The 27737-nt window shown below is 39.6% G+C and overlaps 1 protein-coding gene across 6 annotated transcripts in view; it reads left to right on the top strand.

The window, feature by feature from the left end:
* Positions 1–27737, top strand: part of si:dkeyp-14d3.1 (transmembrane protein 132C) — a 107623-nt gene that overhangs the window by 55532 nt on the left and 24354 nt on the right. For 4 of the 6 annotated variants that reach the window (XM_058071451.1, XM_058071450.1, XM_058071452.1 and 1 more), the window contains one exon: positions 8566–8752. In XM_058071451.1, the coding sequence (XP_057927434.1) occupies positions 8566–8752 (187 nt within the window). Of the gene's footprint in view, positions 1–3778; positions 3924–8565; positions 8753–10208; positions 10394–27737 lie in introns of those variants that run through there. The other 2 variants (XM_058071454.1, XM_058071455.1) reach the window with 2 other exon arrangements.

Below are 27737 nucleotides of genomic sequence, written 5' to 3'. Positions count from 1 at the left end.
GTCTGCTGCACCATCTGAGGTCACCAGCGATGATAACTACTCTCATTAGGGATCCATTACACCATGGAGCTTACTTCCACTGATGGATCCTAATGTTGCAATATATAGAAATAGTATTTAGTCTTTCCATGGTGCATTTCATTAACTCTTAGATGAGATTTTGTTAGCTCGGAAATAATATGCCCTCAAGGCAATTGGGGGCAAGCTGAGCAACAAATATACATATAAAATATGTTCATTTTCATCGCTTTAAAGGGGACCTATTATGCTTTTTTTAACTTTTCTGACCTATAAATGTAGTTAGAATGTTGTATCATTGTGTTAAACGCTGCTAAAGTTTCAGATAATGAAGTTTAGGCATTTGGAAGTGAGCCCTGAAAGAAGTTTGGGATGGCTCTGAACACTCCGTTTCAGAGAGTTTTTTACAAGTACAAGTACAAGCTGTACAAGCTGAATAGGCTCTATCACAGTGAAGTGGGCGTGGCCAGAAGTTAGCGTGGGTGGAATAAATTAAAACGTGTTTTGGAAATCCGAGGAAATACAGTTGGAATAGGTGCAGATTCTGGAAGATCTAGAAAGCTTTCTCTACGGGTTATCACGTCTAGCTGCTCTATAGGAGTCCACAACTCAATACAATGGACTGAAAATGAGCATAATTAAACAAAATCATTGGTGGGTGGTGCATTTGGTGCCCTTGCCTACAGTAGGACTTAATCCACTTCTATCATGTCACAATTACATAATCAATAATATACAAAAGGGCAATATAACGTGATGTGGCATTACAGACAGATATTTCACATACTGTAATGTCTTGCCAGTAAGGATGAAGAGGAGGAGGTCAATCCACTCTCTCTTTATTCATGCAAAAAAGGTTCCGTACCAGGAATGGTACAGAAAATAGCTATATCTGCTGTGTGCAGCTTGTAGTACTTTTATAAGGGCATATCACTATGTATACTTTAAAAGAGATGAGTTTCACATAACAATCTGGTTTGCCATCTCTTCTTTGGTTGAGCCAGTTTAGAGACCTGTAAATGAATATGGGTTGACATGTCATAAATCAATGTTATTGCTTTAGTATGTTGGAAGAAATGGTAGCAATATGAAGGATGTGCCAGAATGCTTGATTGTATCTTTCAGAAAAGTCTATGCAAAGAAAACGGTTTAAATATAGCAAATCTGCACACATCTGAGGCACTCGCACATACATGCAAATGTGTCATCATGCTATGACAAACCAGTGCAGTGTTTAAAATTTAATCAAATATGCTTGCTTGACAAGTATTGACAGGCTGATTTTGGGGGTTGTGACATCTGCCAGTGGGTGCTTTGCTGGAGGTTGTGCATAGCTAGAAAGCGTAGGAAAGAGGCTATATAAAGTATGAGGAAAATGAAAATAAGATCAGTTCTCCACATTTTAGACATCCGTTTTTGGTTTACATATCAATTTTAATGGCATTGTTTTCCAAGTCTGTTCTTCATTCTGGTATAAATGTCTATCCAAACCTCCAGCGGCCACTAAACCTCAATAAATGTTTGCATATGCAAGAGCCCACAAAGCCACCATTGTTGGTCCTAGCACATTCATCACAATCATTCTCATTCCTGCCTTACCATTATTTGACAGTGTTTCAGGAGAAGATTACGCCTTCTCTCTCTGTCACCACTTTCTTTTTATCCTGGAAAGGTTGAATTGCACATGTCCTTTGGGGATACACGTCTACGAGTGCTTTTCCACTTTCACTCCTCAACTGTGCAACCCCCCGCTTCCTACCCTTTGGCTCTTTTTTGCTTCCCCTCATGTGTTTCTTCAATGACATGTATATTGATGAGACCTCAGTGTCCTATAAAAATACAGTGGTAGAGGAACTTTTTCTTCAGTACAATACTCAAACTACAACTATGTGGTATAATAATACATGTTTTTTTTTTAAATTGGAAAGATCACAATGCTAAAATGCTGCTCTCAACCATATTAACAGTAGAATAGAAATTGTGTGTCTGTGTGTGCCCTGTTGTGCATTCGACTGTCTGTATCTTCTAAATATAGCGGAAACATGCAGCATTTGCATATTTTGAACAAAAGTCATGACTTGTTCGAATTCGAGTTAGATAGCATGGATGAGTGATTAGACAATATATTTGATAATGTGTGGGTGTTGTTGACAGGAACAAATCCATGCTGTGCCATTGCAAGTGTGAGCAAACACACACAAACAGTTAGGTCAGGAAGTATTTGGACAGTGACAGAGCCTTTATGATTTTATGACCATAATAAATTTTAAATTATCCATCCATCCATTTTCTTTATTAGGGCTGCAGCCTCAGGTGGGTTACATGGTGGACTGGTCCCAGTCCCAGGACTTCCATCACATTGTTACTCGTCTTTTTTGTTGTTCACTCCTGCTATGCAGTCTCTGATTGTGAAGGGGTGCTCAAAACTAGCAGCTGCTCCCAAGTGTTAACAATGCAGCAAACGGCAAGCTACAAACGTAACAAGATGAACATTCATAGCTGTACATTAGCTGTTGGGTGTTGATGTTGGGCTGCTTAGGTGTTGGTATGGCACAAAAACAATATGAAACTAATAAATAAAGCACCATTTAACACTAAAAACATAGCAGAAGACACAGAGCTGCTTGAAACATGAGACCTCTGCATCAAATCCAGTTGATATCGATATGAACTATATGCTTGCCACCACAGTGACACATTTTTGAAGTATGTTTTGCAGGGTGCAAAACAGTCACTCTGACATGACAGGAAGTCCCACACACGGCAGACATGCTTGTTCTAAACGCTGCAGCAGGTCGGCGCAAGGGGTCGCCGTTTTAAAGCAAGTATTGGCTGATGTTCTGTGGGCGATCGATAGGAGCACCCCTAGTATTACCCAATACAGTATATATAATCAGTGACTATAAGCCAAAGACATAAATAAGATCCAAGATTTAATATATGATATTAGTGTTTGGGTGGTTTGTGGTGGAGAGACAACTGTGCTGTGGTGGTAACAGCCCTTGTTGAATGCTCAAGCCTGACCCTACAACATCTTGTGTGTGTTGCAACGTTTCCCATCGGACATTTTGATTGGCTATACAAATTTAAGCTGACCATTCATGCGTATAACCAGCGAACGTTTGCTTATGCCTGCTAATGTAAAGTCCAGCATAGCCCTCTGTGTGTGTACAGTGTGTTCTGGCTTCATTGTACTGACTGGTTTTTCCTGGTTCCAGCTGACAGCGCATGCCAACAGTAGAGTTTCAAGCACCACTGAACCCATAAATTTAAAGTTTTTTTTCCCACTCGACTAGTCATTTGGATTTTGCGCATGGTCCCCCCCCCCCATTCACGCACACACACACAGTTGTACACAGCTTTTCCTGTAGTTCCGTCCGTCTGCATTGTCATCTTCATCAGCCATTCTGTTTCCATACAACATCCCATGTTTTGGGGAATCAGCACAGTTAACTGAGGCTTGTCACAGCCCTCCCATGGTATTTACTCTTTGTCGTTTATACATAAATCATACACAAAAAAATAGAACCTGGCTTGACCTTCAAATGTTCTGCCAAAGTTCTTATTGATGTAATAATACCCTCGCTAGGTGAAAAAAATAAATCTTAAGTGTCACTTTATTCGTGTGACAAAAGCTCTTTATGCATCAACTCTTATTCCCAAAAGCCAATTGGACGTGGAGAACAGATGGTTCTGGCTTCATCGGTGGGGATTAAACAAGGAGTGTCACAATGACACAGTGAGTTTGATCAAGGGACAAAAGGAGCTCTTTCAATTAAAGCGCTTTCTCTAGAGGAATCGTCTAAAGGGAAGATTTTTTAATAACGCTCTCCTTTCACTTTTTCTTTTTAAATCTAGTTTTCTTTAGCCAGGATTCAAGAGGGACCTGACAAGTTTGTTTAAGGGTAAGATGAAGCTAAATCACCTCGAAGAGCATTTTTCTGGTCTTTAGACTGTGTAATGAATGACTACAGAAGCAAAACAAAACAAATGCCAGCTTTTTGACAGCACATTTTTAATAGGATGTGAATGGCCGCCAAAAACAATTTGTATGTACCTGAGAGTCACTAGTTCACAGCAGCTTATTAGTCAGTCTTTTTGTATTTGCAAAACAGAGCTGGAACTGTTACTCATTTATCTCATGTATAGTTAAATGGTTGAGGGGCAAACAATGAATATTCTATTAAAGTCATTATAAATCAATTATTTAAAAAAATACCTTTCCACTCAAGCTTCATAGATGGGCTGAATTTTATTCATTTTTCCACGAAAATATGCCATTTTTTGGGACAGAAAACACATTTGTTTTTACACCGTACATTTGGCTTGGATTTTGTCTGAACTGACGCTGTGTAAAAAATATTGTGATATATATTGTGTATAGAAATTCAACCTAAATATATCGAGATATGAGTTTTTGGTCTACTACTACTACTATGACTACCACTACTGCTAACTACTGGTATTACCATGTGTGTTGCTAATACAACTAGACCCCAGTACATTCATTCATTTTCTACCGCTTATCCTCACGCGGGTCGCAGGCATGCTGGAGCCTATCCCAGGTATCTTTAGGCGAGAGGTGGGGTACACGCTGGACTGGTCGCCAGCCAATCACAGGGCACATATAGACAAACAACCATTCACACTCACATTCATACCTATGGACAATTTGGAGTCACCAATTAACCTAGCATGTTATTGGAATGTGGGAATAAATCGGAGTACCAGGAATTTGCAAACATTCAGGAAAGGTTCTATTCAGTTACATACATAAAAAAAAGAATCAAGTACTGCAGACAAAGCAGCAAGTATATTTTCTATGTGTGATACAAATGTTGGTTTATTGCTCCTCTTTTTGCCATCTGTTTCACAATTTATTGGTCATCTAGATTTACTGTGAGCAGCTTTGGTTTTTAAGACACACCAATTAAAGTTGCCACAATGAACGACTTCCCTTTGTGTAGACTGAATTTATGGCAGCGACAGGTTTGTGTATGGAGATGAGGCATGAATTTAAAAAAATAGAATACACTTGGAAAGACTGCATTAGTCCAGTGCAGAATCTCCACTCGTGACTAGTTTTGACTCCGTGATGTGCTAAATGCTAAGTGTGAACCCATCAGAAGTGTGTTTGTGTTTCTCATAGTACTGTACATTGTTTCTGAGCATTGGCACAATTAGGGCAGATTCACACTTCTTCTAAATACGTACAAATGTGATATGAATTGTAGGTTTGGCAATGTCACTTCAGCGTCAACAACATCGGTTCGCCAAATCTATCCGCTTCTGTGCAAACAACATGAATAACCTTGTCAAGGGTGAAATGCCGCCTGATTTTGGATCTTTTACAATGTTGTTGAAGGGCTATTCATTTGAAATTATTTGTTTAAGCTAGATAAGAAGAGAAGAATAAAGCAAGATGTTTCACTTCTACATACATCAGGAGAGCAACATAGCCTAAATCATGTTATGAGTTGGGCACAGATTATTATTGTTGCATCCCTATTTTTAATGCTTTTGATTGTGATTCAGTGTTCATGTTGAGATACTTGTCCCTCAACATAGATGCAACAGAAACACACCCTATTGTGTAATGCGTACAGTTTCCTGAAAAAAAGTGTGACCAAGTGAAAAGCAGAAAGGTGCTTATGAGCAGTGCAATCATCTCGGCATTGTCATTTTTTAGGGCATATTCCAGGTGCCTTGGAGCTAAAGCTGTTCTTATGTGAAGAAATTTCACTGTTGAGAAATCACTCATACAGGCTGCAGAGCAGTGGACCTTGACTAATATAAGTCATTTAGAGACCGGGTCAACCATGTTAGGCAGCAAAGTACTGTATGACGGTCTTTTCAGTCAATACACTGCACTTACTGAACATACTTACAGTAAATACATATGAATATATCAGAAACACCATTCATGATGCAATGTAATTATGCACAATCAATACAACTTTCATTGTGCAAATTATTATTTTGGGCCATTTTTAATGCCTCTCTACGATAATGTGTGTGATTTTGGGCGAGAGGCGGGGTACACCCTGGACCGGTCGCCAGCCAATCACAGGGCACATATAGACAAACAACCATTCACACTCACATTCATACCTATGGACAATTTGGAGTTGTCATGTTTTTGGAATTGTGGAAAAAACCCACACATGCACGGGGAGAACATGCAAACTCCAAACAGAGATGCCCAAGCGGAGATTCCAACCCAAGTATTTCTGATCTCCTGACTCTATGGCGTACATGCTAACCACTCGTCCACTGAACAAATATCAATATTTAATGTTTTCATATTTTATTTGATCATTATTTGTATTATTCTATTACATGCACAATTACACACACTTGCACAGCCTAGCTGCATCATAGAATGACTATAATGCATTTACTCTTTGCATGTTTTCAATGAAAACACACATAATTCATGATAGAAGTAAAATGCAAAGAGTCCAAATGTAGTTAAACTCACAGCATAGCTCAGCTGCAACTTCATTTGAGTGCGTAAGAAATGTGTGTCATTTAACACATGCAATTGCTCTCTTCTCTACAGTTCTGTTAACTGTATGTTATGTTAACTAAACATCTATTACCAACTAAAAACTACCATATTTCTGGACTGTGGGCCGTTTTTCCACACACTTTCAACCCTGTGGCTGAAAAAATGATGCGGCTAACTCATGACTAAAAGAACTACAGTTCAATGCTTAGAGTACCGTGTGAGGACACATTCAAGCTATTCAGGCAGCTGCTGTGAAATGGGCATAGATGTTTATGTCTTTCTGCATTGGTAAATCAGCCAGCTGGCTGAACATTTGAACTGTGTATTAATAAAGTCCATCAACCATTCCATTGCGTCTGGCTGTCTGACCAGAGCGGTGGTGCAGAGGAGGTGCTGCTGCTTATATCCCATGTTGCAATGTAGACACCTGCGGCCTCTATATGTACAAATGTACAGTTATATAGTACAACATAATAAGTTTACTTGGTATAGTTTACAGTATGCTTTTCAATTTGTGTTTTTGCAGTATGCATTTACTGGGTAAAGTAAGCCATTTGGTCCTGACATATGTGCTTATTGATTTATTTTCTGATAAACCATTTATTTCCTTTTATTTTTTTCTTGCCAAACTTACTGGCTTTTGCTGGTCTGCAAGCTGAAATCATCATCTGTCACTTCTGCAGCACCGTGGTGCAGTTACATAAGACAGTAATGTTGCACAACCTAACAGCTACGCCGTTATGAAATGTGACACAAGTTGCTTGCATGTCATTTTTTTTAAATTTATCCACTTCCAGTTATATGTAAAATATTGTTTTGTGTCTTTCCTTTTGTTAAAATAAACTGCATGTGAAATTTGTGTTAGACCTGTGTGAATATACAAGAATAAAGCAGTTTCTATTATTTATAATTTTCCTGTTTTAAGCCTTGATCTATAATTTACACTGCTACAAAGTACATTCGCACTGTTGTCTTTCCAAGATGTTCCAAATACTGTATGCATTTTCTCTCTATATCAATATCATTTTCTTTGCCTGACACAGAAGTAGAGAGGAAAGACAAATTTTTCACTTGCATTTTATTAAAAAGAAAAATGACAATTTTGTACGCAAAAGTTGATATGCTCAATCCACTCCACTCCACCATTTGTATTTCCATGTATTTATAGGAGCCACCTGTCACATCAACTCAAAAAACATTGTTGTGTAATGCCTACTCTGATTGCAATGATAGCAAATTTGTATTAAAACAGTTTCATATTTCTTAATTAGGCGCCTGCCAGCAAAGCGCTGTGGCAGAACCCCCTGCATGTTACTTTACTGATGATGTAATTGATGACAAAAGTTGAAAACGGCCACTTAGTTGGGAAGCCACCCTTCAGGCCATGCCGTGCATACAGATTAACGTGCTAGAAACCTGCCCTGCCAGAGATAAGTAACAATCTCATTCAATATATCAACTGAAATGTTTTGAGTTTCGAGAATTTTTCTGCATTCTTGTCACAAGAATGACATATATCAGCCATTTGACAGTCATGGCTAAAAGCTCTTGTGCCATCGCCTCCGAGCTTTGTTGAAGCTGACCCTTTCCTGCTCTACAGCTTTACTATCAGACACTGTCTTCATTCAAGATGATACTGAACATGCTGTGTATTTACGCTCCATTATGACAAACAAGTGCATTATTGACAAGAAGAGGAAAAAAATCACTGAGGAGAATTTCAGTAATTTGTTACGTTAAAGTGTGGGAGAAACAGAATGTAGATAAGATATAATTCCAGTAAGTAGAACAGTGTCCTGAGAGTTAAACCCAAAGGCACTTGGCATTTTGAAGAATCTCTCTTGGTCAAATGTAATAGATTGTAGCCAGCCACAGAAACATGAAACATTCATTAGCTGCTACCGTCGTCAATAGGGCAGACTGTGAGTTGAACAAGCTCATGTTAGTGTACCACACTCTCACATTTTAGCTCATCATATGTATCCAAACAATCTGCTTCATCGTTTACCGGTTCCAATTCTTCTGCACTCTTCTAGGGCTGACATGGGAGTTCAGAGGGTGCTGCAGGTGGATATGAAAATGGAAAGTTTCCCAGAGCTGCTGGGCAGCCGCTGGATGGCGTGGCAGGTGGAGTACCCGGCCAGCGGCTCTGCTACACAGGAGGCTGACACAGAGATCCGATTGGCACAAGAGGATGTGGCAGGCATTGTGCCCTTGGCTATGGTGAGTGACCGTGGGCACATGACAGATATACACACAAATTCATTGGAAACATAAAATTTAATTATTCAATACATTTCACGAAAAAGTCATAAGTCACACAAAAATCCAGAGCCCTAACCACAATCAATAAGTCCGTAATATGTACATACGTAGGTACGGGGCTGTCAATTGTTTAAAATATTTAATCGTGATTAATCACATTTTGTTTATAGTTAACTTATACTAAATCGCAGTTAATCAGAGATATGATGTTATCCAGAATGTAAATCTCTGTAGTACTACAAATCAAATTTTATGTGAGGGAATTTCAATTTTCGAAAATATGGGTCATTATTTCACCAGTCCAGGTGTACCCTGGGATAGGCTCCAGCATGCCTGCGACCCTCGTGAGGATACATGATACAGAAAATGGATGGATGGATGGGTCATTATTTGATTAAGAAATATAATATACTGTGATTGGCTGGCGACCAGTCCGGGGTGTATCCCGCCTCTCGCCCAAGAACAGCTGGGATAGGCTCCAGCACTCCCGCAACCCTCGCGAGGATAAGCGGTAGAAAATGAATGAATGAATGAATGAAATATAATATACAGTTAAAAGTCCCTCAGTTTTTTAATGCTTAATGCGAGCAGCGTTTTTTCCCACTTTGACTGTCCTTGAACCCACCTTCTAACTCTGTCCCACACTGTACAGTTTTTTTCTTTTTTCTTTCACTTTTTCTTTCACTTCATAGTTGGTCCCAAATGCTGACATTATTTGGTAATGCATACTAAAGGCAAGATTTGATGACCTTATTTAGTGCTAATGTGGATATTTGTATGGTGTTCTTTCTGAAACACTAAATCCTGGCTCATATTGGTTGGTGCACGGTGGCTCTGTATTCATGTTGTGCTTGTAATTTGATGTTGGTCCTGTCATAGTTTTGCACAATACATTATAAAAAAAAGATTGCTATAATGTGTGTAAATCAACCGAGAGACGGCTCAAAACACACTTGTTGGTTGGGGCACTCGCACGCCAAGGTATGAGCATGCGTGGGTTTTCTCCGGGTACTCCGGTTTCCTCCCACATTCCAAAAACATGCTAGGTTAATTGTCCACTCCAAATTGTCCATAGGTATGAATATGAGTGTGAATGATTGTTTGTTTATTTATGCAATTGGCTGGCGACCAGTCCAGGATGTACCCTGCCTCTCACCTGAAGTCAGCTGGGATAGGCTCCAGCATACCTGTGACCCAAGTGAGGATAAGCGGCATAGAAAATGGATGGATGGATATGACCAGAGCATATGCAGACAAATACAGGAACTGTATATCTGTGAACATGTATAATTGAGTTCTGATCCAAATGAAGCTTGTTGGGCTATAGCTCAAGTCTATCTTTCGAGTACTATGAATAAAATACTAACACGCTTTTGGAAACAATATATTTTATTACAGTAGTAGTGGTGTAAGTGGGATGTACCTAGACATAAAAGAGATTCTTGTGTGAGGACAGAGCTATCGTGTAAGTTTGAGCTGCGACAATGTGCTTTGGAGCACGACTGGAAGAGAACTACTTTGGGTCGCAACAGCCCTCTGATGGGGTCTGGGGTGGCTCTGGCCTAAGGGTAGGCCTGAAGCTTCGTCTCTCTCAGCAGGGTAAATCAGGCCCTTTTACGTAGATGAACAAGAGAAGCTCGTATGGCAAGTCTTTGTTGCATCACTGCAGCTTTGTTGAACGATCAAGGCGCGTGTAGCATCTGATTTACTGTAGCTGCGGAGCAATCAGGTGACATCGACTGTATGTAGACAAAGATATCAGCGCTAATTACTAAAACCAAGATACTTAAGTTTCTATTTCTGATCAGCATACGACAGACCGGATTGCAGTGTCGTTGTTATTCTCTAAGTAGTGTCTATTGCTGTAAAACATAATAGACGCCTGTGGGTGGCAGTTCTAGGATGCAAAAGAATGTGACACATCCACTACTGCGTTCCCAGGATAATTGAAATTACGTGTTTAATGTTGTATTGTTCGACTTCCTTCTCTCACATCCTTTCATGTCACTGATGTATCAGACTCTTGCTTGCCTTGCTCTCGTCTAGGAATATATTGTATGCACTCACACTTGCTTCTTACCAAAACAGCCATGATTATTTGAAAGTATTTTCTTTTTGAGGTTGGAAGTGGAATTAAGCGAGACTTCGTCCTCAAGGACATACAGAAACATGTTCTATAGGGCTTTCAGGGACCATTGTGAAATAATAAAGAAATAATTCCACTCGTTTCTATAAAACGACTTCCTTCAATGTCTCAAATATGTACTCATCTATATCAGTTCCAACAGTGTCAGCTTTTTCACTCTTATTATTCTGCCCATTGGGGGTTTTATGGCTTATGATAAATCATCCAGGTTTTTATCACTGTGCCAAAATCCGCCATAGTTATCTGATATTACAAACAATTTGCTAAACCTGGCTAAATCAATTAGGTGCAGTATAATCTAGGCACCAATCTCCATGAAGATGAATTGTGCTTTATGTGTATTACAACAGATGAGGCACTGTGCATGTGCATATGCATGTAGAGAAGGGTTTGATAAGCCCGTTGCCTACTTTCATTTTGATGCAATATAACCTCCAATGTTGTCACCACTGGTGCTCTTATATCCATTTCCCCAACTGGATTTCCAACAAAAATGGCCACAAATAGTGCAAATTTATCAAGTTTTTTTGTATAATCTGATATTACTGTATACACCTTAGAGATAATTGAACTGGACTAAATTTTGATTATCAATACCTGTCAATTTCCATGATTATTCATCAAAAACCATGCTAAAACGAAATAACAAAACCCTTGTACTGTGTTTTTAAATGCATTACTCCATTGAAATTGAATTGAGTTTCAAACTGTCAAGTATTAACATCACTATGCTTCCAAAATTTTTCTATACAGAATTTCAATTGCTGCCAAAATATTGACTTTACATTCAAAAAACAACAGCAGTGGCCTAGAGCCTCCCAGTATATGAAACAAACAATATTGTGCTTATACATTTGCTCATGAATAACAATAGTCAACTGTTTTACCCCTGCTTCACAGTGTTTTCGTTGAAATAACGTAAGCTCAGAGACGGTCATAAAGCATCTCATAATGTGACGTATCATGATGGTATTGTTACAGTATTAGCTAACCATGTGTGTTTATGAGCGAGTATAAAAAGCCTGTGCCTCTCTTGTAGTAAGCCATACATTTGGGTCATGTACTGTATAAGTGACACAAGTGATAACACCCAAAGAAACAAGCCCAAAGTGGTTTACTTGTACACTGCTCATGTCAGTTTGAATTGATACGGCTGACCGAGGGAAGTTATATAGCCGATACTGATGATACCGGATCGATACTTGTGGCAACCCTAACTGGACTAGTGATTTACCTTACTAAAAGTAGCTATAAGGTAAAGTCCTTCTGCAGTACCGCTATTTGTATGAACATGACACCATCATAGTGGTGTTTACAGGCACAGTCAAGACTCATTAGGGGTGTGTGTTTACACTTCATGTGTAATTTAACACAAAATGTCACCACTACTGCGAATAACAAATCACAAGCAAACGTCCACCAACGTGGCCCAGTTCCCTCAGTTGCTAATACAAACATCTACAGGACCGATATACAGGAGGTCCTTCTGTTCATATAACTGTAATCTAAGTCGAGTTTTGGTGTAATTCGGAACGTATATCTGCATTAACAACTAAGTCCTGCACATGATACACAGAACACATAGGACTTAAATCCAAGAATTCATCAAAATTGTAATTAAATCAAGACTCGTTAATGTTATCCCTGGTTTTGTCTTGCATACTGTGTTGCAAGCGAGGGCGAGACAGGCTTATTGGGAGGAGTAAGTCTCATTAATAAGACCAATAGGCTGCTTAGTTATCACTGTCTGTTTCAGATGCCATCTTCATCCTTCAAGGTTGCAGTGTTTGAGCTTTTTGGACTGAGCATGTAGGCAATGTGGCATTTTATGGTGTCAAATTTCACTATTCAATTTGACTTTCCTTTTCTTTGACACACTGCCACCTCAAAAGGGCATAGGGGGTATAGGCTTTTTCCACTTTTCTGACCTATAAATGTAGTTAGAATGTTGTATTCTTGTGTTAAATGATGTTTCAGATGGCTCAAAACTCGAGGTTTCATAAGGCGTGGAAAACTGCCCCTTTATGATGTCTCAGAGGGGCGCACTTCCTTATATAGGCGTTGCTGTAAGCCAGCAAATGCAAATCACTCTGCCCTTCCCCAAGTTCTCCTCCTCCATTTACTTGCTAGCAATGGCTCATACGGGAGTTCCTGATTCCCTACCAACAAAAGAAATGCATTTTAATCTGTCAACAGCATTTCACATTGTTTTGTGAACATGGGCCAGTATGCAGCTGGACTAGCCGACAAACACTCCAACATTACTTTGTCATGTGGAAGAGTCAGAAAAGCAAGCAGTTAGTAACAATTCATCATTGTCTTAACTGTTTATTTATTATTTATAAGTCATGCAGCAAAAGCGCTTGCATACAGGGGCCGAGGTTACTAATAGCCGTTTCTCATCACAATTAGCGGCCACATTAGATGTTATAGAAGCTGTAGAAAACCTAAAGCTAAAATGCTAAAGCCATTTACCATTGAGAGATGTCTTGAAGTAACCACAGTGGAGTGGGCATGGGTTCAATAAATGAAAACAAACCGTTTTGGTGCATATTTTGGAGGAACTATAAAGCTTTGTGTCCTGGTTATTGTGTGTAGCTGCTCTATAGGAGTTCACAGTTCAATACAAAGGGCCGAAAAATGACCATAATGAGTCCCCTTTAAGATTTTTCATCATGCTTGGAAGACAAAATGTACTGTAAGTTAAAGTTAAAAAGTTAACTAAAAGCAACAAAATGTTTGTGATGTTTTTGCTCTGTGTGGCGATGTGACTACATATATTACTCCATCTACATATTCTTCCACCTACGCATTGTTCTGCTGCGTGCACAGAACTAGTTCTCTCTACTGATAATTTATAATTCATAAGAATGCTTACTTCAAACATGATTTGAGCGTGTTAAAGCTCTTGAAGAGGATGGGGTGTAGGTGTATCTTTTCATGTTTTGGGTATCTACGTTTTTATTTTAAAAAAGTTGATTTAAGAAAATGATAAAAACCTTGATGGTGCTTCAAACTAATACACTTAGGATTGATTCATTTCATACCAGTTCTCCTGGGATGCTTTGTCGAAAGAATAAAGCCCCCACCCCACAATGTGTTATTGTCAAATAACATTAGTCTGAATTCATTCATTGGTAAATGAGGAGAGTTATGTTACTTTTTAATACATTCAAAAGCCTTTTACATGACATTGAAAATCACATTACATTTAAAAACATGATTTAATATGATATGAAAAATATTTTTATCCCTTTGAAACGATCTGCACTGGCGCTGTATATTTTTCCATTTTTTTTCGCTGTTGCTCACTTCAGGTTTCAAGTGTTGGCACTTGAACTCACCGAGGTGCAGGGCATTTCTATCTAACCTGCAATATTAAGACACAACACAAATACTTCTACATGCAGATACAGTCAGATCTCATTAACTCTATATTTCCATCTGTCCCCTTTTATTCCTTCTCTGTCCGTCAATCCAACATACACACACAGACACGCACACACAGCTGCACAAGGCCTCTCCAATCTGCATGCACCAATATGAGAGAGGCACACAAGCGAGAAACGGGAAGACTGAATTAGATTACTTGGGATCACTGTGGCATGAAAAGCCCATGGATAAGTTCCACTCCCTCCCCCTGCTACACTCCTCGCTGATAGAAAAGAGGAAGTAAGTTAATGTAAGAGTAGTGTCGTCAACCAGCCTCAAACACTGACACACACGCACACACACACACACACATATCTACCTCTACCTTCTCTCCGCTGAAGGCAGAACAAAGCCAGAAATTGAAATAGAAAACAGACTTCCTCACCGAGAAGTAAAGTGATTGGAATAGAATGAAGATGCATAGCAAGGGTGTGGTGTATTAAATGTGACTAGCCAGCGCATATGATAATCAGATGTTCAGTGATGCTGAGATTTATTTTTTCATGGGATGTGCTGACTACACGCAAGTAGGAAGAACTAGAATGGGCGTAGTATAGCAGACCCCCGGCAAGATTGAAAGCAAATTTCTTTGTCTTTGTCGTGAGATATCCCATCAGCAGCCTGTGACCTTATGAGAACGAGGAAATAGATGGAAATAAATGGTCTTTTTGACAGGAATCTACTCTTATGTCCTGATAAAACTACTGTTGTGACATAATCTTGTCATAACACATATATGATCATAAGCATACTTCAATAATGTATGATGTACAGAAGGATGACATAAGGACTAAAACCATATTCTGAGAATATTGTACGATTCATTTAATTTTAATTTGCTTTTTCTTTCTTTCCATGTGGCCCAATTTGAACATGGGTTTAGGCAATATAACAAGGAAAAAAGCATATCCAATTGGCTGTCCTCATATTGCTTTTTCAAATGCGAATGAAATGACGTGTCAGAGGAAAACCACATATACACTGTCAATGCGAGTCACTGAAATGTACAAACACCCACAGTAAATCTAAGTAACAGCAAATGCATCGTGGACCCTGTGACCCAGAATCACCGGGCCGCCATCCAAAACGGACCTGGACCTATAGTCAAGAAATGATTTAAGTATCTTCAATTTTGAAAGGGTTAATTACACATAATTACATAATCAAGTACATAATGCTACACCTATCTTGTTTTTTTGTAGAAGACAAAAAGAGTAAAGCTGTATTCCAAAAACGAGCAAAGGAGGGATAGAGCTGAGGCATACGCAACACTGCACTAAGTTGAGCTTTTTATATATATGTGGACGTGAGGTACGAATATACGTGTCTGGTGTGAATTTAGGGTAAGAAGAGAAAAAATAGAGACCTATTTATGTTCATATGATCAGAGCCCATGGTACTCATGAAAAGTGCCGCATGAAACACTATGATGAGACAAAGCCCAACGTTTTTGAACAAACATACCCACTTAAGTCTGAACTGAGATCACAAGCAGTCCACCCCAATCATGGACCATTCATTCAATGCAAAACAGCCGCTAAAGACCATTCCAATTCAGGTTTGAAATTCTGGCCGGACAAGCTAAAGTTGTTGATTATGTGCAAGGCACACTAACTCATAATGCAAGTTGGAAATTATGATATTCCGGCTCCTCTGTACCATAATGTAGTTTTATCGACATGCACTTTGAGCATGTGCACATGCAGGTTGTTCCAGGTATTCAGTACATGTACACAATGACATTGTGATCAATGTCAAATACATAACATAAATAGAATCAGATATAGGGCCTGAATCAGTATTGAGCTACCAGTGTACAATGCATCCTGCCTATTGGATTATGATGAGACTCAAACAGCAGATACTGAAAATAGATTTCTTGCATGGAAATCTGTTGTGTAGATTTGTACATACTCCTGCTAACTGAAAAACACGATTTCTAGTAATTGTAAAATCTTTTTTTCCCAGATCACCTAAAATGGTAAGCTTTAAATATTGATTAGGCATCCGACCGCAATAGAGTGCTATTGACATCCTGCCACGGTCCTCTCTCAGCAACAGAGGAAATCATACTTGATATTCAGTTGTTTTAACTTCATGTTTAATCTTGGAAAATTATTTTGCTTGTTGTTATTTGGCAAGCAGCATAGCGAGGGGTTGATTTCAAGTGGGATCAATAGTGTTAGTGACATTCCGTCACATCACCATGTCCTTTTAGGAAATGTTCTCAGAAAACAACTAGTTCATTTTGGGGGGATTTTGCCAAAAGTGGAACATTCACAGTCACAAAATCACAGAGGTTAGCAATCAATCAAGGTTGCAGATGAAAGGAAGACTTTCAGAGAAGCAAGACTGCTGGTGTTTCCCGAGTTAATGGTGAGGGAGAAACAACAGATTCTTGTGTCTTTTTTAATCAAGTTGAGAGCAACGACTTCACAGAATTCGCTGAAGGCATCTGTTGACACAACAGTTCTCTGATTTTATTAGAGGAGGTGCTGTAATAGCCAATTAGTACTAATTAGTCTAATACGCTACACAGTCTTTTGTCATGATTGAGAAGCTGCTGTAATAAAAGAATGGGTTTTGACCTGATATAATCTCATCAAATACACGAAGACCCATTACCGACCGTATTGCCAAAGACTAATGACGATTGATTTACATTGAGGCTTGATAGTATTTATGGTTTGGCTTGTCTAATTCATGATGCCTTGTAAATTTCAGCCGCCTTGCTGGAAGTGATTGTTATAGCAACATTGTTTATTGCATTTCCCCCACAAAGTGACACCTCTGGGACAGCAGCAAACCCCATTTTGAAAGATGAACTTTAAAGAGAGCCTTCTGCGTTTTGCCACAAACCCAACCTGCACTGGGAGAACTCTAAACACAGCTCACCACTTTGTCACCAATTTACAACCATGAAGTAGGAGTCTGCAAACAATAGCAGAAAATCTGAAAGGTACAAAGTCTTGTGAGCATGTCATCCAAGTAAACACCTGAAAACTATAAAACCCTGGCTGTTTTTGCCAGTTTGTTATTCCTTCCACTCAATAAACAGATGAATTACCTCTCTGGGCACCTTTTGTCCCGATGTGTTGCTGCCTTCCATTATACTTGAAACTTTTTTTTTTAGGTCATCTAAAGATGAATCTTAAAGGCAGTAATTGGATGTCTGAGCGGATTCCTCTGCGCAGTAGGAGGCTGGCCCATTATCTTTTGCCATTGTGGAGTAATACAGTCCTGTCCGGCCTGCCCTCATCATCATTACCCATGCTGTGGAAGTGTGATGATGGAGAGAGAGCATGGGGACAGGGCATACATCATATCCATACACATTCGTCTTCCCTGTTCCAGCCCAGGCACCAAACTGTGCCCTCTCTTGCTCAAGCCTAGCATGCATGAGCAGCCGTTAGTACTCACGAGCAGCTTCCAATGTATTCTTCAACAATACATCATGACCACAGCCACTACTGCATTCATATGATAAAGTCATCCATCAACACCCACCGATGAATGTCTCATTTTAGTCTTCAATTCCATTCGCTCTGCAATGCACAGCTTGTCTGCACAGGCAAGTGGAATTGTGAACGTCATCTATCAAACACGTAGCTAGATATACAAACATAAATGGGTAAAGCAGAAGAAATGCAGCATAGAAAATGGCATGTGTTGTGTTTTTTTTTTGCTGCACAGTGTAATAACCTCAACCTTAACGGTTCATTAGTGGCAAACCTATGCTGTTTTAGAAGGGTGAAAAAGAATAGCTTTTCATGCGGTTTCCTAAAATCATGGGCTGATAGATTGGAACCCCATCCATCAGCTTTCAAGTAGTCGAGCATCGGGCTGCTAATGCAGTGGTAGGTTTAATTAATCCAGAAGTGGTGAAGTAATATAATGACAACAGCACACACTTCAAAATAGTTGCACATTCTATGTTCACATTACTTGAATCTCTTCCTGAGCTTTTATTTTAATGCTTCTTGACATCTTAACAATTTAGAAAACTGTTTTTACACCCAACTTAAAACACCAAAACCTCAAAAGCTAAAATTGCACAGCAATTTGATGACAAATATTTACACCTCTCTTTACACTCAGAACAAACACTGTTTACATGAACTCTTTCTATTGCGATTGTTGGTCTAATGCTGTGTGCCTCCAAATCGACCAATTACACTAATTTCCATCCCTTTGAATTCAGTTGAATTCAGTTGTTGACTCCCATAGAGCAGCTACACACAATAACCCGCATAGAAAGCTTTTTAGATCTTCCAGAATATGCACCTATACCAGCTGTGTTTTCTTGTATTTCTTGCTTCCCAGCAAAATGGTCTGTTTTAATTTATTAAGGCACACCCACTCCAGTGTGATTCATCACACTCACGTGGGCTATCGAGGACTTTCAGACAGCTGCCGAACCTCAGTTTCTGATTTTGTCAGTATAGGAGTTAATAAGTGGTGGAAATGTGGTCATTACACGTTTTTTGCAAGACTAACCATGTTTAAAAAACTCAGGTAGACCCACTGATTATGGTGGGAAAAGGCTATTCGCAACTCCAGACATTTGCAAGCTTGTAATTTACATGCATGCAGGTAACTCACTTCGCTCCCATTGACCAAACATTGACCACAAAGTGTTCAAAAAAATTGGCTCTTTGAATAATGCAGGCTCAATATAGAGGAAGAGGAAACTATTTTACATGCTAAGAGCTGTCCCTCCAGAAGCCGTTGGGTTTCCCAAGCTTGTTTTGGTAACGTGTTAAGGGCATCTGCTTTGGTTCTTGTGGTTGTGGCACTCATGAGAAGCATAGAAAAAAATGCCTCTGGTGCATTACAACAATTTTCATTCGGGCTGTCCAATTATTAGCAATTGTAATCAGATTTATCACAGTTAATTAGAAAGATAAATGACAGAAGTATGTATATTTGTATGAATTAACAGCTGCAAATGAACTGAATATGTCAATCAAGATACCACACAAGTCTAAGGCCTCTAATTTTGTAGACCAGGCGCAGACGTGGCACAAGACAGGTTTAACTGGAACTATGCTTCGACCAGAACTGGGCTCACAGGACCAAGAGTGGGGAAAATCTCCTTTGATGGGGGTGTCAGTCAAAAAATCTAAAAGCCGTGAAATTTGAACTACAATGTTGCGAGGGACGACTTCACTTATATTTGATATCTTTAATGTATCTTTGTGTATACGTGAACAGCCCTCCTCCCTCTGGCTTCGTCTTCGCTTATGAATTTTGTATTAGAACAGCACATGCATCGAAAGCTCGCTCTGATGATTGCTCGATCAAAGTGTGTTCATGCAAGAGGAAACTTCTTTCCAATAATATATGGATGTTAATCTCATTTCTAAAAAGCCAAACACAATATAACTACGGTAACATGTTTACATAACTTTTAAAAAAGCTAGTTTTAATCCAATTCTTGCAATTATTTCTTTTTTTTTTTGTGCATGTCAGCGTAGTGATTGTGTCCCACGTCTATTCATTCATACTGCAGCCCACTGAGCTTTGAGAGCAATGTGTATTTTTGAGTGATCATAAACTCTAAACTGTGGCTAACCTTAGTCTTCTGAGAGAGGTGCGTGCCCAGAGGGTGGCTAAGCCAAAGCTAAGCAGGCAGTATGGATCATGATCAGAACAAGGTGAGGAAAACAGACCAGGGATCAGAAGGTCATAAGCTGCAAGCACGGTTGGCTGTTCGCGTAGAACTGTTCATCAATCGACTAAGTGTACTGGGCTGAAATTGAGCAGAATGGTGTCAGCGCGGTTGTTTTCCGTTGAGAGGCAAAGCAGCAGGGGCACCACTGAGGCATCGCTGTACCATTGCCAGCATCACTTAAAGCTCCAGGCAGCTACCTCCCTTGAGCCCCCACAGCTTTCTTACTCATGAGGTGAGATGAGAGATGTCCATGTCCCTGGTGCCTGACCTTGATTTCTCCTCAGATAAGCCTGTCTGTTGTTGAAATTCACAAGGGCCTTCCACTTCTGCCTCTGACACATTGATAGTCATGTATTACAGGCATGTTATTCAGGAGAATTGCAGGGAATTTGTCAGATAAACTTAGAATATACTCCTTCCACTTCCACGCATGTTTTATTCACAAGCTCATTTTCACAGCATGGGGTGTAATTCATGGCCACTGGGTGCCAGAGAGGGCTCTATCTAACCTCAGCCACAACATGCAATTCTATAAAAAAATGCATTTTGAAAATGGTACTATATATTCACCTCGAGTTTACAGCTCAACAAAAAAAATAAAATACTTCAATGATTCGGAAATACATTTTACATGAAACAACACCTAATCAATAATCTGTGCACTGCACACAGACTAAAACATAGGACAGAATTAATAATTGTGGGGGCATTTGTCTTGTCAGCAGGGTGTCACTGTGATGCTTCTCTGTAAAGTTTACCCATAAATCATGTCCACTCAAAACTCATTTACATTGGAGAGCAGTTTGGCGTGACTTACCCATCACTACCAACCATAAACTGTCAATATTCAATAACAGTCCGCCCTCTGATGCAGAGAGCAATTCTCACATAAATTGTATTTTTAAGGATGTAAAAATAAAACATGATCTGCACCACCACATGACTCCAACAAGCCCTATTTATCAGAAATGGATGTGATTTGTAGGAAAGCCCTTTGCACTATTTGTCTGCAGATTTTCATTCAATGGAGATCAAAATGAAAGAATTCCCGCTTTAAGAAAAAAAAAATGTTTTCACTTCATAGCTGATTAATTCAATTGGGGGCTATAATGCTTGATACTTACAACATATCAGCGGAATCCACATATGGTTTATCAAGGAGAATCCCTCTTAAGGGCACGGAACAGCATAAGTTATGACATCAGAGCAATTTGTGAAGCTGAGGTAATGCTTTGATCATCTGGCATTGCCACTGTCTAATTAATCTTGAGATTTTTTTTATGTATTACACATTGGAATGGTTCACCTTTCATTTGCATTTTGAATTGTTTTCGATAAAACTATGAAAATGTGTATTTTGTAAAAATTCTGGCACAGTCGTGAGGATATAGGTATAGGATATAGAACAGTATAGGATATATAGGTATAGAAAATGAATGAATGGATGAATGAATGTTTTCCATGCCTTTTGGTCTCCCGTTCACATGCAAATGTAGGTTTTCGGCCTAAAAATTAGTTTTTGCAAAACTCTGGCAAGAGTGTAGATTTTTCATCAGTGTTTGTTGATGGGTAAAACCGTGCTTTTTAGCTTTCGTGCAATATTATCTCAAGTTTTTAACTTTATTTAACTACTGAACCGGAAGTTACGGATGTCGGTATCATTTTGTGAAGCATTTTCTGTTTCCTGTGCTCCATGTAAATGAGCAATAATTTTAAAGTTAACACATATGTCAATGTCCATCTAATATGTTACTATATTGATGAACCGATGGGGTCCAGCAACTGCTTTTCAGGCTTCTGATTGGTACATGAGAGTTATTAAATGGGATCAGACATGTTTTTTATTCCGCGAGTATAGATGGATTGTTTTTTAACACCGGAGTGGGGGAAATGTGCATTTTTGCAAATACCTGCGTTCGTATGCATACATCCTCATTCAAGACACCTGCATGTTATGTAAATGTACACATATCCCATAAAACCTTGCCCCTAACCTGATATTAAAGAGAACGCTTTAAACATTATAATAGTTAGATCCGCAACAGCTCTTTAGGTCTTAACCTATTGCAGCTTTACTCAACCATTCAGCTCAGTTATACTCCCTCAATAATGTGGATAACTTTTGTTATGTACTATGACAGGAAATTATGTGACCTTTCTGTGATGTCTCTTTTTTGCATGAAACACCCACTCTCATGAACCCTGACTGACCTGCTAATTTAGAGCTGCCACTTCTTTCTGTCCTGTGATGATCAGCATGATCTCTCATTACCTGTCCTTTTTCAACTGTTACTTTCTAGACAGGTCCACTATCTAGACAGCTGCTAAGTTAATCTTCTCTCTACGAAGCTCACAGGTAATGAGCGGCTTGGGTATCTCAGACCAGCCACTGTATGCGTGCTATTCAATAGCAGTTAAAGACGTTTTATAAGGCAGCCAGACCAGACCACTGAGTAGAGGCCAGTCCATATGAGCCATGCAAACACCATGATCCCATCAGCAGTGAAGGTGGAAGGATGATTGGAAGACCCAAAGAACCGGTTCATCCTTGGAGCAGTACCAATGGGAAGAAGCATACATACAGTAGCGAAAAGAGGGGAGACTCATTAAAAGGCAGTGTTGGCTTCACAACCATCCCACTACTTCAATGCGCTGTCATGCGGTGATATATCGCTCTGCATGGGGGCTTCCAAGGCCTTTATTCCCACTCACTTCCATGTTTCTCACTTCTGGCCAATTAAACACCCATTGGAATAGGGAAGAAGGGCTTCCACATTGAGCATTGCACATTGTATGGAGAGGAGCTGATGAAAGGACATGTCTTCTTAGTCGCTTCGGGACACTGTCTGGTGTTGGTGTTTAATGTCTACAGCTCATAAGCGACTATCCTTCTACTCCTTTTTTCACTTTCCTCTTGCTGCCAGTCTCCGTAATATATCATGGGATAAAAATGTTGATCCAAACTGAGAAGACGTCATTTAGTGCACATTCGTCTACCATTCACCATCGATTATTCTATTGTCCTGTATTTGTTCTCAAAAGGACATACGTAACATGTTCATGGTTTTGAAGTACATGCAAGATTTGTGGTGCAAATAATGTTGGCCCTTTTTTTTACAGATATAGATTAACGCATGATTTATACTGTATTCACCACAATGAGGAATTCACTTGCAAAATAGGTCATTTGAAGAGAGACCGATAGATTCCTTTTTTATCTCCAAAAGAAATTCACATTTGCAGCAGCTCTGCCAAAATGGCATAATAAACTTAATCACTTAACTAAAAATAAATAAATAATCATGGTTAATTGGTTCAAGACTGGACCGTGATAAGCAAATTTCGACAAAGTCCAATTCCTTATTTATATATTGAGTATTTTTGTAGTTTCCGTGTAGAAAAACAGTTTTTGACCTTCTAAATATGGTTTTTAACATTATTGTAGCCCTCTAGAGATTCTAACATTTAGTGAATAAGCTATCTATACCTTGCTCAATAGGAAAATGGGAGCCTGGTACATTAATTGGTCATTGGTCATCATTTAACAAACTCTGCTTCTTCCTACTCCTTTTCTGACATGGTGTATGTATTGTGCAACTGCAAATGTGATATAAAGTACATCGCTGTAATTTTGTTAAACATGCTTGAAATAAACTACCATTACCATTACAAATGACAACCACATAACAATCAGACCTCAGCAGCACCGTGTTTGGTTGGTGTATTTGTAGCAACAGCAACCTGAATGGTCAGGTACGAGGATGCCTTACTGCAGACAAGAAGCTGACGCTAATCAGGACACCAAAATGGGTAGCGTTGCTACTTCTCATGCTGCCTGTGTCACTCAGGCTGACACCATAAATCTCACTTATTTTCAGATCGAGCAAAGACACAGCAGAAATTACGGCCCAGAACACATTACCAGCCACGGCAGTGTGCTGAATGCTAACAAAGAGATTCTTGATAAAGCAGACAGGCAGTTCTCCCCGGATTATTGAACACAAAGAACATCTGAGTAAGACTGTGAGGCACATTGCCCAGGAAAAATAGCACAAACAAGGAAGTCACGTGAAAACAGTATTTTCCTGCTTGACGATACGGGAAAATCTATATGAAGTAGACACTGTTTCCAACAAGCTGTAGAGTTTTCTTCAGTTACAGTAGGCAGTTATTGTTTTTTTTATCATCACACAATAGACAGGCACAAAACTAAAAACAGAATCCAGTAATCCACCGATGAACGTGAGGAAAAGATAACAGTCATAACCTCATCTATGGCTGAACCAAAAACTAATAAAATATAATTGTGAACATGAACCCCACCACACTTAACCCCACTGTGTGTGACTGACCAATCACAGAGCGCGAAGACTGAATAACGTTATCTCACTGCTAATTTCATGCTCGTACTTGGCAAAAAGGCATTATCCGTAACAAATACTTGTCTACAACATTAGCATTGTTATAATGATCGATTGTGACAATATCACTTTTTTGGTATATTTATTCTGTTCAAAATAAAATAAATACATAATAATTTTTTTCTCTGCAACAATGGAACTGGAATCGGGAAACACCAAACTCATCATTAAAAATAAACTGTACAGATTACAACAGTGAGGTGATTCACTGGAGCCAGATGAGGGTCTATCATCCTAAACCTTGGTGACATCAACTGAACTGTATCACTTTTTACTCTCTAATCATAATAAAATCAGGCAGTTGCATTTTACCCACTTTCACAGGGCTGTGTTTCATTGCATTTTCATTCAGAGAGCGCTGACTGAGAAAAGCTGCCGATGTGCATCACTAGTCCCCATTTTGCAGTTAATTGTGCTGCCTATGTCTTCGTGTGTGGCCCATTGATGCATGGCTGTGGAATCCCACTGAGGCTTATTACTGTCCTGCTCTCAGCCTGCTGGGTCATCTACAGCTTCAGTAATCTAACATTAGCCTCAGCTTTTGCCACTTCTCACAACCATTTACCAAACCATTTATAATAGACGACGCTCTGGAAATCCCAGCAGGCAGAATTAATTTACCGGAGTTTGCCGTTTTAAGGAGAATTGAATTATGGAAGTGTGCAAATACAGGCATATAGCATGTCTTATTATTACTATTTAGCGCTTCACCCAGTTGATAAGTGTATAATAAAAAGCTAATGGGATTCCTTTTTGGTGCATTTGGACCTGTTGTACCATTCATGCAAAACACATTTTGTTGCTGATGCTTACAGGGGACCTATTGTGCTTTTTCCACTTTTCTGCCCTATACAGGTCAATTTAGTTAGAATGTTGTATTCTCGTGTTAAACGATGCCAAAGATTCAGGTTATGAGGTTTGTGCATTTGGAAGTCAGGCCTGAAAGAAGTTTGGGATGGCTCAAAACATCCACACAACCTCGTTTTTTAAAAAAATGCATGCTCACGTAACCGTAGAAGTGTGGTTTGCATGCAGTTGTTCCAGCTCAAGGCCCACAGATCCCAGTCCTCCTCTGTTACCCCCGGCGTACCCCACGGCTCTATTCTAGGACCCCTCCTCTTTATCACTTACCTATATAACATCCATTTCCATTGCTTTGTGGATCACACCCAGCTCTACCTTTCTACCAAGCCAAGTTATACGCTCCCTCCCTCATGGCTCACCTCACCTAAAAATCAACTGTGAAAAAACAGAAGTTCTTCTGGTTTGATTCCAAATCAATAGCATGCTGTCATTCCATTCCCACATCAATGACATCACCCGGTCTGCATACCTACATCTACACAATATCAATCGCCTACGCCCCTCCCTTAGTCCCCATACCACCTCTATTCTTGTCCATAGCCTGGTTACCTCCCATATAGACTATATATAGACTATAGACTCCCTTACAAATTTGTCCATAAATTTCAAGTGGTCCAGAACTCAGCTGCCCGCATCATCACCAGAACCCCTTCTTTTCATCACATCACTCCCATCCTGCAGCACCTCCACTGGCTCCCAGTCATATTCAGTATTGAATTCAAGATTCTGCTGTATGCATTCAAGGTCATCCAATAGCTCACCCGCCACCCCCCCAACCCACCTCTCTGATCTCCTCAATGTTGCCACCTACTGCCACTCCCTCAGAGCCTCCACCTGCGTCCCACCTGCCGCTCTGCTGCCAAATTTTGCAACACTCTCCCACCAGACATCCGCAACATAGACTCTCTCTCTCTCTCTTCAAATCCACTCAAAACCCACCTATTATTCTCTATGACTTGATCATGCCCTTTGTTTGTATGTGTGTGTGCATTGCTTTTAACTGAGTCTATGTACAGTGTCATTGGGTTTCTTGAAAGGTCCTTACAAATACAATGCATTGTTTTTATTCTTATTATAAATTCCATCATTAAGGCTACATTTTCAACACATGTTGAATACGCTACTGTGGGACCTTATGGGACCTATAACAAAACCTCATTTGCATGTTTCTCTTTGTGACTTGATTGCAAATGTCACCCAGGAGTGTGATTTTTTACCTTGTGCAAAGGCTACATTCTGTCTCAATAAAAACAGAGTTGTCTTCAATAATGGCAAGTCCTCAGCCTTGGAAATCACACAGCCAAGGCATTTTAAAGCATTCAACCTATACAGACTTTTTCCTCTCTGTATATTTAACTAATATAAGACACTTGGCAGTGTTCTTCAATGTCTGCCATTATTGCGCTGCTGAAAATTGCAGAGCAATCCACATAATTGAGAAGTAATTTCTCTGGGACTGAATCGATGTTGAGTGGGTAACTGCAGAGAGCAAATGTTACCTCAAACATATCTTAATTGGCCCTCATTATCCTCTGTGACAACCCTCGTGTATCCATGTGTGATTAAAGGTTAAGGTTTGTGTTCAGAGTGATTAGGCTGTGCTGATAGCCTTTAAAGAACTGACTGTGTCATTTGTGCTTTTCAGAGACCCCAATTAAAAGTGATAGGATCAGTATGCTTTACTTGTTTGCATCATCTTCCTGTCATACTTCTTTCTGTGTCTCTGGTTTTGCAGTGAAATTAAAATTTATCTGCCTTGTTTCAGATTTTGTTTCATAAAATGAACTAGTTCTATGACTCTGGCGCAATGCAACGTCTTTGCATCAAAGACCTATATCTTTCAAATATTGTTGACAGATCTGTCAACAATACTGGGGGCTGGGGTGACCATCTTTTGCCTCAAGTACGGTAGTCATATCTGACCATTTTGCAGTTTGAAAATTGCTCACTCACTCTATCATGGTCTTTCAGAAATGTATGCAGAGTGCGGATAGTAGCTCGAAATGATCGTCAGTCATGGGGGCGGCATGGCTAAGGCACTATTGTGGTATTCTCCCAACCTGATGGTCGCTGGTTTGATCCTCTATCTTCCAATGACCATGTGGATGCATCATTGGGCAAGATACTGAACCCCTAGTTGCTCCTGATGCTGCGTCATTAGTTGGTAAATGTGTTAACAGTGTCATAGGGTTTTGAGTTTCTTGAAGGTTCAAAAGTTCTACAAGTGGGAGTCAATCTACCACTTACTACAGACATCCACTCATTTTCTATGCCGCTTATACTCATTAGGGTCACATGGGTATGCTGGAGCCTATCCTAGCTGTCTGACTGGTCGCCAGCCAATCGCAGGGCACATATAGACATTAAATTATATAGACAGAATGCCTGTCATAAATAAAATGCACC

This window comes from Doryrhamphus excisus, chromosome 4, assembly GCF_030265055.1.
Source record: "Doryrhamphus excisus isolate RoL2022-K1 chromosome 4, RoL_Dexc_1.0, whole genome shotgun sequence".
In the NCBI taxonomy this organism is placed as follows: domain Eukaryota; kingdom Metazoa; phylum Chordata; class Actinopteri; order Syngnathiformes; family Syngnathidae; genus Doryrhamphus; species Doryrhamphus excisus.
The sequence above is the reverse complement of the archived record's forward strand: the minus strand, read 5'-3'. Positions and strand labels throughout refer to the sequence as shown.